The 12,647-nt window shown below is 42.4% G+C and overlaps 1 protein-coding gene across 2 annotated transcripts in view; it reads left to right on the forward strand.

The window, feature by feature from the left end:
- Positions 1-12,647, forward strand: part of LOC129857499 (synaptic vesicle glycoprotein 2A-like) — a 56,879-nt gene that overhangs the window by 36,127 nt on the left and 8,105 nt on the right. For both annotated transcript variants that reach the window (XM_055925822.1, XM_055925821.1), the window contains exons 3-7: positions 8,879-9,059; positions 9,595-9,746; positions 10,078-10,211; positions 10,446-10,535; positions 10,988-11,095. In XM_055925822.1, the coding sequence (XP_055781797.1) occupies positions 8,879-9,059; positions 9,595-9,746; positions 10,078-10,211; positions 10,446-10,535; positions 10,988-11,095 (665 nt within the window). The remainder of the gene's footprint in view (positions 1-8,878; positions 9,060-9,594; positions 9,747-10,077; positions 10,212-10,445; positions 10,536-10,987; positions 11,096-12,647) is intronic.

Consider the following 12,647-nt stretch of genomic DNA (forward strand, 5'->3'; position numbering starts at 1 on the left):
CACACACACACACACACACACACACACACACACACACACACACACACACACACGTACACAGCTGAAGGTGAAGGTGGTGGAACACCCAACCTCACACAGGTCTCTGACTCACCAACAACACAGTGCTTCTGTACTGTTAGTCTTGGTACCATGAAAGTGCTATTTGAACGTTAGCTAACACTGACCCTGCATTCACCTGAGCTCCAACACTAATTAGCTTTCTAGCCTTAGTGATGGATTAGCACAGCTGATATTACAGATCCCTTGAACCCATTGTGGGCTTGTTGACTTATCGGTGTGAATGGGCCCATAGTGTGTTATTATCTGCCAGGCCAACACTGGCTGTGCCACTTAGCAACATTAGGGCTGTGTTACTGTTCTATTGTGATTTGGTGCATTCACTGTGATAGCCATTGTGTGGTGAGCAACTGAGAATTCTGGCACAAAATGGCTGCCATCCATCATCCTCATACTGTCACGCCCTGACCGTAGAGATCCTTTTTATCTCTCTATTTTGGTTGGTCAGGGTGTGAGTTTGGGTGGGCATTCTATGTCTGGTGTCCTATGTTGTCCTTGTTTTGTATTTCTATGTGTTTGGCCTGGTATGGTTCCCAATCAGAGGCAGCTGTCTATTGTTGTCTCTGATTGCGAACCATACTTAGGTAGCCTGTTCCCACCTGTGTTTGTGGGTGGTTATTTTCTGTTTAGTGTTTGTTGCACCTTTCAGAACTGTTCGTTGGTCGTTTTGTTGTTTTTGTTCGCGTATTCATCTTTATTAAAAGTATTATGGATACGTACCACGCTGCACTTTGGTCCTCCTCTCCTTCTCCCGACGACAATCGTTACACATACAATGTACAGCTTTGAGACATAGTGAGAATGCTATATATCATAAAATCATTATGACTACAGAAATCATTTCTCAATGACATGGTAAGTCCGATAACCGTTAAAACATGATCAAGCGCTTTTTATTCTCTTCATCCAAGTTAGTTACATTAGAATCAATCCGCTTCAGTATCAAGCAGACAAAAAGCTCTCCGCACCATACAGAGAGAGGAAATATTCAAACACAGACATCACCACGCCAGACACCCAGAGAGAACAGAACGCACTCCTATTTCAGTCAGATCAATCACACCCACTATCTCGTGTCATTGGGTGCTTAGCGAGTGCCAACGCCACTGACAGGAAGTCAATGGGGTTGAAAGAGAGAGATAGATTGTGTGTGTGTGTGTGTGTGTGTGTGTGTGTGTGTGTGTGTGTGTGTGTGTGTGTGTGTGTGTGTGTGTGTGTGTGTGTGTGTGTGTGTGTGTGTGTGTGTGTGTGTGTGTGTGTGTGTGTGTGTGTGTGTGTGTGTGAGAGTGTGAGAGAGAGTGTGTGTATGCCAAGCTTTGTTCTCGCCGGTGTGTCTGTGTGTGTGAGTCATCGTGTCAGTGTATGTACACCACTGAGGTATAATAAGAACTTGAGACTGTATGTCTGTGGTATACACACATACTACAGACATACAGTACACACATGCGGGTCTGCATTGATGTCCGTGGAATGTGTGTGCACACTTGTGCTTGTGAGAGAGCGGTTAAGAGTTTTGGGCCAGAAACCGAAAAGGTTGCTGGTTCGAATCCCCTAGACGACTAGGTGATAAATCTGTCCAGGTGCCCTTGAGCAAGAAACTTAACACTAATTGCTCCTGTAAGTCTCTCTGGATAAGAGCATCTGCTAAATGACTAAAATGTAAAAAGAAGGAGAATCCTTTAGCAGATCTCACTCACCATTGACTGACATTGGATTTGCTTATGCTGTATAATATACTGTAGGAGTGTGTGTGGATGTCTTTGAATATTTTTTTATATACAGTATAAGTCAAAAGTTTGGACACACCTACTTCTTTCTTTTTACTATTTTCTACATTATAGGATAATGGTGAAGACATCAAAACTATGAAATAACACATATGGAATCATGTAGTAACCAAAAAAGTGTTAAACTAATTAAAATATATTTTAGATTTTAGATTATTTATAGTAGCCACCCTTTGCCCTGATGACAGCTTTGTACACTCTTGGCATTCTCTCAACCAACTTCATGAGGAATGCTTTTCTAACAGTCTTGAAGGAGTTCCCACATATGCTGAGCACTTGTTGGCTGCTTTTCCTTCACTCTGCGGTCCAACTCATCCCAAACCATCTCAATTGGGTTGAGGTCGGGTGATTGTGGAGGCCAGGTCATCTGATGCAGCACTCCATCACTCTCATTATTGGTCAAATAGCCCTTACACAGCCTGGCGGTATGTTGGGTCATTGTCCTGTTGAATAAACAAATGATAATCCCACTAAGCGCAAACCAGATGGGATGGCGTTTCGCTGCAGATTGCTGTGGTAGGCATGCTGTTTAAGTGTGCCTTGAATTCTAAATAAATCACAGACCATGTCACCAGCAAAGCACCCACACACCATCACACCTCCTCCTCTGTGCTTCACGGTGGGAACCACACATGCGGAGATCATCCGTTCAACTACTCTGCATTTCACAAAGACATGGCGGTTGGAATAAAACATCTCAAATTTGTACTCATCAGACCAAAGGACGGATTTCCACCGGTCTAATGTCCATTGCTCGTATTTCTTGGCCCAATCAAATCTCTTCTTATTGTTGGTTTCCTTTAGTAGTGGTTTCTTTGCAGCAATTCAACCATGAAGGCCTGATTCACACAGTCTCCTCTGAACAGATGTGAGATGTGTCTGTTATTTGAACTCTGTGACGCAGGGTATCCTAGTGGTTAGACCGTTGGACTAGTAACCGAAAGGTTCCAAGATCAAATCCCCAAGGTCAAAATCTGTCATTCTGCCCCTGAACAAGGCAGTTAACCCACTGTTCCTAGGCTGTAATTGAAAAGAAGAATTTGTTCTTAACTGACAACTGACAAGCCTCGTAAAATAAATACAAATTAAGGCTGCAATTTCTGAGGCTGGTAACTCTAGTGAACTTATCCTCTGCAGCAGAGGCGGTCCTCATGAGAGCCAGTTTCATCATAGCGCTTGATGGTTTTTGCGACTGCACTTGAAGAAACTTTCAAAGTTCATAAAATGTCCCGTATTGACTGACCTTCATGTCTTAAAGTAATGATTGACTTTCGTTTCTCTTTGCTTATTTGAGCTTTTCTTGCTGTTATGGACTTTGTCTTTTACCAAATAGGGCTATCTTCTGTATACCCCCCTACCTTGTCACAACACAACTGATTGGCACAAACACATTAAGAAGGAAAGAAATTAACTTTTAACAAGGCACACCTGTTAATTGAAATGCATTCCAGGTGACTACCTCATGAAGCTGGTTGAGAGAATGCCAAGTGTGTGCAACGCTGTCATCAAGGCATGTGTTATATGTGTTATAACACATGTGTTATTTCATAGTTTTGATGTCTTCACAATTTTCTACAATGTAAAAATAGTAAAAAATAAAGACAAACCCTTGAATGAGTAGGTGTGTCCAAACTTTTGACTGGTACTGTATACTGGTCCAGACAATCTACAGTTGTGGCCAAAAGTTTTGAGAATGACACAAATATTAATTTTCACCAAGTCTGCTGCCTCAGTTTGTATGATGGCAATTTGCATATATTCCAGAATGTTATGAAGAGTGATCAGATGAATTGCAATTAATTGCAAAGTCCCAATAAACATTTCCACTGCATTTCAGCCCTACCACAAAAGGACCAGTTGACATCATGTCAGTGATTCTCTCGTTAACACAGGTGTGAATGTTGATGAGGACAAGGCTGGAGATCACTCTGTCATGCTGATTGAGTTTGAATAACAGACTGGAAGCTTCAAAAGGAGGGTGGTGCTTGGAATCATTGTTCTTGCTCTGTCAATCATGGTTACCTGCAAGGAAACACGTGCCGTCATCATTGCTTTGCACAAAAAGGGCTTCACAGGCAAGGATATTGCTGCCAGTAAGATTGCACCTAAATCAACCATATATCGGATCATCAAGAACTTCAAGGAGAGCGGTTCAATTGTTGTGAAGAAGGCTTCAGGGCGCCCAAGAAAGTCCAGCAAGCGCCAGGACCGTCTCCTAAAGTTGATTCAGCTGCAGGATCGGGGCACCACCAGTACAGAGCTTGCTCAGGAATTGCACCAGACAGGTGTGAGTGCATCTGCACGTACAGTGAGGCGAAGACTTTTGGAGGATGGCCTGGTGTCAAGAAGGGCAGCAAAGAAGCTACTTCTCTCCAGGAAAAACATCAGGGACAGACTGATATTCTGCAAAAGGCACAGGGATTGGACTACTGAGGACTTGGGTAAATTCATTTTGTCTGATGAATCCCCTTTCCGATTGTTTGGGGCATCTGGAAAAAAGCTTGTCCGGAGAAGACAAGGATGCTTTACTGCCAACAGTAAAGAATCCTGAGATCATTAATGTGTCATGCCAACAGTAAAGAATCCTGAGACCATTAATGTGTCATGCCAACAGTAAAGAATCCTGAGACCATTAATGTGTCATGCCAACAGAAAAGCATCCTGAGACCATTCATGTGTGGGGTTGCTTCTCAGCCAAGAGAGTGGGCTTACTCACAATTTTGCCTAAGAACACAGCCAATAATAAAGAATGGTACCCACACATCCTCCGAGAGCAACTTCTCCCAACCATCCAGGAACAGTTTGGTGATGAACAATGCCTTTTCCAGCATGATGGAGCACCTTGTCATAGGGAAAAAGTGATAACTAAGTGGCTCGGGGAACAAAACATATATATTTTGGGTCCATGGCCAGGAATCTCCCCAGACCTTAATCCCATTGAGAACTTGTGGTCAATCCTCAAGAGGCGGGTGGTCAAGCAAAACCCCACAAATTCTGACAAACTCCAAGCATTGATTATGCAAGAATGGGCTGCCATCAGTCAGGATGTGGCCCAGAAGTTAATTGACAGCTTGCCAGGGCAGATTGCAGAGGTCCTGAAAAATAAGGGTCAACACTGCAAATATTGACTCTTTGCATCAACTTCATGTAATTGTCAATAAAAGCCTTTAACACTTATGAAATGCTTGTAATTATACTTCAGTGTTCCATAGTAACATATGACAAAAATATTGAAAGACACTGAAGCAGCAAACTTTGTGGAATTTAATATTTGTGTCATTCTCAAAACTTTTGGCCACGACTGTACACTGAGTGTACAAAACATTTGGAATACCTTCCTAATATTGAGTTGCTACCTCTTTTGCCCTCTAAACTGTCTCAATTCGCCGGGGCATAGACTCTACAAGGTGTCGAAAGCAATCAATAGGGAAGCTGGCCCATGTTGACTCCAATGCTTCCTACAATTGTGTCAAGTTGGCTGAAGGTCCTTCGGGTGGTGGATCATTCTTGATACAAACGGGAAACTGTTGATCTTGAAACTCAGCAGCATTACAGTTCTGACACACTCAAACCGGTGCGCGCGGCACCTACTACCATACCCCATTCAAAGGCACTTAAATCTTTTGACTTGCCCATTCAACCTCCATGGCTAAGAACTGTATCCAGGCACTTTGTTTTGCTTTGTGCATAAGAACAGCCCTTAGCTGTAGTATATTGGTTAAATAATGGTGAAATAAAATATACCATTGGAATTCCCATTGTTAGATTGGTGGATTTGTGGATTGGAATTCCCATTGTTAGAGACGGTACATTCATAAAAAGTTACATTGTTTACATTGTTACCTAGCAACGCACTACTACGACTACTTTTACAGATCCACTGTTTCATCTGCCCAGCCATGCAATTTATAAACTTGATCTCCACTGTAAAAAGCATCTTGACATTATCTCCGACATTTGCAACATTTGCATTTGAAATTCGATCTCCACTGTGTCCCATAATAATGAACCTATCAGGAGTCAGAATGAGACCGACAGGCAGCTTTTCTCAGTCAGTCAAAATAACGAATCGGCATAATTATTATGGCCATATACAAAGAAATGTCAATAGAAAAACAGGTAAAACAAAATGCAGCTAGTTTGCTGTCTTTCCAGCTTCAGTCTGAAGTGATTGTGCTAGCTGTGTAGTTGGCTAGCTAGCAGGGGGAAGAGCCTCCATAACAACCATTTTTGTTTGCCATATCAACCTGCAAAGTTCTAGAACTATCAACCAGCGCATGGGTAGTTTTGCTTTCCATGGCAGTCAATACAAATATAACTAACAACCACAGAACACCTGGAATTGCACTTGACAACCAGTGTTAGTGAATGTAGCATCACGTTTTGTAAAGAAATCCATGGTTTGGGAAATAATCTTGCTTTTTAACGCTGGTAACCCGAGTCCATGTGTTATACATTTTTTATATTGGCGGTGGTGGTCATAACACATGTCAAAACGCATGGCCTCTCATTTATTATTGCTTAAATATAAAAAACTCTCATTGAAGACAAACTTTGACCGATTAAAAGAATGTTTTCAGATTTGTCATCAGTAAGCTCAGAGAACAAGTGTACTAAAGGAAATGTTAAATTTCCGTTATGGACATGAATGGGTTAAGGAAGTGGTGATGGTGCTGTCTAGTGGAAACCAGTTTTGACATGTTGGTGGTTAAGATTAAGGACATGTCATTTCACTGAGATTTATTTAATCATTTCATTTATCACTATCTTCCACAGTATTCATGTAAGCATTTCGCCTGTCACTGTCACGCCCTGACCTTAGAGAGCCGTTTTCTTTCTCTATTTGGTTAGGTCAGGGTGGGCATTCTATGTTTTCTATTTCATTTGTTTTTAGGCCGAGTGTGGTTCCCAATCAGAGGCAGCTGTCTATCGTTGTCTCTGATTGGGAATCATACTTAGGCAGCCTTTTCCCCACATAATGTTGTGGGTAATTATTTATTTTCTGTGGATGTTTGTGTGCGCCACGGTTGCGTCTTCGTTTGTTTCTGTTTACCTGTTCTTTTCGTGAAGGTTTCACTACGATTAAAAGGAAATGTGGAATTACATGCACGCTGCACCTTGGCTCATCTATGACATGGAGTTTGAAGACAGTGAACGTGACAGTCACTTTTTTGTAATATAACTTCAGTTTCTTAACATCTGGGGCCTTATGTGTCAAACGTCTCAGAGTTGGATTTCTGATTTAGGACAGTTTTGTATTTAGATACAATTAGTACGATTACATGGACGGGGGGACATGATCCTAGATAAGCACCCATTCAGGTGTAGGATCGTAATTTGAGCCAGTTTGCTACAGCATCCTGCAACAACAGGAGATGTGAATTATTATGTGGATTATAATTAATGCACATTTTTGTAGAGGTTGATACATTTTAAGCAAGGGAAAATCAAGTCTGAAAGTATTTTAAATTGGGAAATTAAATTCTAATCTTCAGAAGCCTTTTTAAACCTCAAATGCACTATGAATTTTTTATTTCCTGCATTGCAGGAATATTCTCCTGCAACAGGGTGATCAAATGAAGATCCTGCACCTGTATTCTGAGACGCTTGACACATATGACCCCTGGTGTATAATAATGTTAAAAGTATATAACATTCTTTAATACATTTTTTGTGGTACAAGAAGCCATTGTATATTTATACGATGAAACTGGCTAGTTAGCTAGATGAAGGATTGCTTGGAATGAAATATCAATTAATGTATTGATCCATACAATAGAAATAGAATGAATTAAAGAATGAGCTTGAAAGCTCTAACCCTGGGAATTTGACTGGCAAACTCATGGGTACACTCGCAATGGCTGTCTGGTATTGTGATGCAATCATTTCCATGGTAATGTAGAATGTTCATTCATATGATGCAAACTGATGTGGCTCATGCAATGGAATAATTGTTGTTGTAATGTCAGTTGAGTTGAGTCAATAAATCACAGCAGAGACTAGTGGGTACACTTCCTGCTTTTATTTCCTGATTTGCTCCTATGTGTATACTCGCAATGGCTGCCAGTCCACCTATTACACCATTATTGACTTGAATGGGGACGCCCGTTCTATCCCTTCTATTTCTATGATCCATACACTCTTAGAAAAATAGGTGCTATCTAGAACCTAAAGGGGTTCTTCGGCTGTTCCCATAGGATAACCATTTAAAAAATCATTTTTGGAGGGCCTCTCGGGTGGCGCAGTGGTCTAGGGCACTGCATCGCAGTGCTAACTGCGCCACCAGAGTCTCTGGGTTCGCGCCCAGGCTCTGTCGCAGCCGGCCGCGACCGGGAGGTCCGTGGGGCGATGCACAATTGGCATAGCGTCGTCCGGGGTAGGGAGGTTTTGGCCGGTAGGGATATCCTTGTCTCATCGCGCTCCAGCGACTCCTGTGGCGGGCCGGGTGCAGTGCGCGCCAACCAAGGGGGCCAGGTACACGGTGTTTCCTCCGACACATTGGTGCGGCTGGTTTCCGGGTTGGAGGCGCGCTGTGTTAAGAAGCAGTACGGCTGGTTGGGTTGTGCTACGGAGGACGCATGGCTTTCGACCTTCGTCTCTCCCGAGCCCGTACGGGAGTTGTAGCGATGAGACAAGGTAGTAATTACTAGCGATTGGATACCACAAAAATTGGGGAGAAAATGGGATAAAAAATAATAATAATAATAATAATATATATATATATATCATTTTTGGTTACAGATAGAACACTTTTGTTTCCATGTAGAACCCTTTACACAGAGGGTTCTACATGGACCAGAAAATAGTTCTACCTGGAACCAAAAAGGGTTCTCCTATGGGGACAGAGAAAGAACCATTTTGGAACTCTTTTTTATAATAACCCTGATAGGTATTAATAACTTTTCCTTCCCTCTCTCCCCCTCCATCCCTATATTCTCTCTCACCTTTTCCTCTCTCTCTCCTTTGTTCTCCTTCCCACTCCCCCATCACTTCTCTCTCTCTCCCTCTCTCAGGTCTTATTGTGTACCTGGGGATGATGGTGGGGGCCTTCCTGTGGGGCGGCCTGGCCGACCGGATTGGACGGCGACAGACCCTCCTCATTTCTCTCTCCATCAACAGCGTGTTTGCCTTCTTCTCCTCCTTCGTTCAAGGATACAGCTCCTTCCTTTTATGCCGTCTGCTCTCCGGCGTGGGGTAAGGAAGGACGCTGTGTCACACACCCCTTCTCCCCTGAGAACGACTCGGCTATAAATACTAGTGCCGACTGTAAATGATCCCAAAATGAATGTGCCCCGCAATGACTCCCAATGCTGGAAGTCTGGAAGCGATCCCAGCTTGGTTAAATCAACTGGATGAAATGTGTATAAAGCCTGTCTATTATTGATGTTGATCATGTTATTATGCTGGCACAGATTATTGAAATGGTTTAATATGCTGAAAAGACTCTTTATTTCCCCTCTCTCTCTTTCTCTTTCTTTCATCGCCTGTCTTCATAACTCTCCCTTCCCCCTCATCTCTTTTTCCACATTTTTGCTCTGTCATCCCTGTCCCTCGCTCACTCTTTCTCAATGTCTCATCCCCTCTCACTCTCCTCTTGTGTCTTCCTGACCCCTCTCTCCCCACTCCCTCTCTCCCCTTTCTCTTTGTCTCTATCACTCTCTCCATCGCTCTATCCCTCGCTCTCTCTCTCTCTCTCTCTCTATCTCTCTCTCTCTCTCCCTCTCTGCAGCATCGGTGGTTCCATCCCCATCGTGTTCTCCTACTACTCTGAGTTCCTGGCCCAGGAGAAGAGAGGAGAGCACCTCAGCTGGCTCTGCATGTTCTGGATGATCGGTGGCATCTACGCCTCTGCCATGGCCTGGGCCATCATCCCCCACTATGGTGAGAAATGACAATTAACCAATCAACCAACCAGTCAATCAGTCAATGAATCAATCAACAAATCAGTGAGTCAGTTGGGGGATTGTTCGTCGGTCAATAAGTCAGTTCATTTCTACCACCCCAGAGTGAAAATTGGTTTCCAAGCAAGGATTACACATACTGTACATTTAAACACAAATGAATACACACGATTTATACACACAGAAACAATCATCATATTTTTTGTTATGCTCCTATCAAACATGGATGCATATGCTTATCGTCCTGTATACTGCTGTCTGGTATGACCCTTGCACCATAGTTCTTCAACCTCTTTATGTCCCTGTTCCAGGCTGGAGTTTCCAGATGGGCTCTGCGTACCAGTTCCACAGCTGGCGTGTGTTTGTGTTAGTGTGTGCCTTCCCCTCTGTGGCAGCCATCTCTGCCCTCACCACAATGCCCGAGAGCCCACGCTTCTTCCTGGAGGTCAATCCACCAACCACCAATGAAAATATAACAAAATAGTAGCTACCCAAGGCACTGTTTATCATCCTGGGTTTAACTTGGGACTTACTACTGTGTTTGAATATCATGACACCTACAGTAGCTACCTTCATCATACACCTACTGGGATCCTGATTATCCTGACAAATATACTATAATGAGTTCCTATGTATTTAGCTATTCATTAGACAAATGTGCCTGTCTTGTCTGTTGTAGAATGGGAAACATGATGAGGCTTGGATGATTCTGAAGCAAGTGCATGACACCAACATGAGGGCGAAGGGCTACCCAGAGAGGGTCTTCTCTGTGAGTGACACACACACACACACACACACACACACACACACACACACACACACACACACACACACACACACACACACACACACACACACACACACACACACACACACACACACACACACACACACACACACACACACGCACACACAGTACATCCATCCTAAACTACTTTCAAACCCCTATCAGACACATCTAGTCTGTGAAGTGAAGCAGTCTTTTATTCAGATAAAAGAAATGAGGGGACATTTTTATATTCATTTATCATCTTGCAATTACTGCCTCTGAGCAAACACAGCCTCTCTCATACGTTTACCGTGAGGAGGACCCTTGTTCAATTTGCATGAATTAGCTTGAACTTATTAGTTATTTGAGGATGAATTAAGCTTTGATACACTTGTTTAGGGAGTAATTATGTTAAGGAAGTTAGTGTGACTGAGTTGTGTTGTTGCCCCTAGGTGACCACCATCAAGACAGTTAAGCAGATGGATGAGCTGGTGGACATGGGAGAGGGCACCGCCTGGCACCAGAGATGGAGGATGAAGCTGGCTGACCTGTTCAACCAGGTAACACACTCTACCTTAATAACCTGTTCAACTAGGTAACATACTCTACCTTAATAACCTGTTCAACTAGGTAACATACTCTACCTTAATAACCTGTTCAACTAGGTAACATACTCTACCTTAATAACCTGTTCAACTAGGTAACATACTCTACCTTAATAACCTGTTCAACTAGGTAACATACTCTACCTTAATAACCTGTTCAACTAGGTAACATACTCTACCTTAATAACCTGTTCAACCAGGTAACATACTCTACCTTAATAACCTGTTCAACCAGGTAACATACTCTACCTTAATAACCTGTTCAACTAGGTAACATACTCTACCTTAATAACCTGTTCAACCAGGTAACATACTCTACCTTAATAACCTGTTCAACCAGGTAACATACTCTACCTTAATAACCTGTTCAACCAGGTAACATACTCTACCTTAATAACCTGTTCAATCAGGTAACATACTCTACCTTAATAACCTGTTCAACCAGGTAACATACTCTACCTTAATAACCTGTTCAACCAGGTAACATACTCTACCTTAATAACCTGTTCAACCAGGTAACATACTCTACCTTAATAACCTGTTCAACCAGGTAACATACTCTACCTTAACCTGTTCAACCAGGTAACATACTCTACCTTAATAACCTGTTCAACTAGGTAACATACTCTACCTTAACCTGTTCAACCAGGTAACATACTCTACCTTAATAACCTGTTCAACCAGGTAACATACTCTACCAGGTAACATACTCTACCTTAATAACCTGTTCAACTAGGTAACATATTCTACCTTAACCTGTTCAACCAGGTAACATACTCTACCTTAATAACCTGTTCAACCAGGTAACATACTCTACCTTAACCTGTTCAACCAGGTAACATACTCTACCTTAACCTGTTCAACTAGGTAACATAGCATCATACTGGTAATCAGCAGCTAAACCAGAGACTAACTAATGTTTCACTTGCTCTCCTAAGGATCTTTGGTCAACTGGGGCTAAATTGAATGAATACTTTAACAAGAATGGGAGGATTATCCATCTTTCTCCTTCTTTTTCTACATTTTGAATGTTCATCATTGGTCTAACAAAAAGGTGTTATATTCTAGCTCAATCTAAATAGCATCTGTATACCAAAAAATATGTTTTATTGTCACATACACCAGATAGGTGCAGTGAAATGTGTTATTTTACAGGGTCAGCCATAGTAGTACAGCTCCCCTGGAGCAAATTAGGGTTAAGTACCTTGCTCAAGGGCAGATCAACAGATTTTTCACCTTGGCTCAGGTATTCAAACCAGCGACCTTTCTGTGACTGGCCCAACACTCTAACCGCTAGGCTACCTTCCGCCTATAGTCTCTCATACTTCCCTGAATGACAATCACCACTGCTATTACTGTCAAAGAGAGCGGACTAGGTTCATGTTTAAAATGCTCTTAACTACAGAGTGAGAGACTGGAACGATTGTTTGTATATCAGCCCCCGTTGTTTATAAAGTGCCTGTGTGCAGAGAATCACTAGCTATGTTTACTAGCTGTGTTTACTAGC

The sequence above is a fragment of the Salvelinus fontinalis genome, chromosome 6, assembly GCF_029448725.1.
Source record: "Salvelinus fontinalis isolate EN_2023a chromosome 6, ASM2944872v1, whole genome shotgun sequence".
Classification (NCBI taxonomy): Eukaryota; Metazoa; Chordata; class Actinopteri; order Salmoniformes; family Salmonidae; genus Salvelinus; species Salvelinus fontinalis.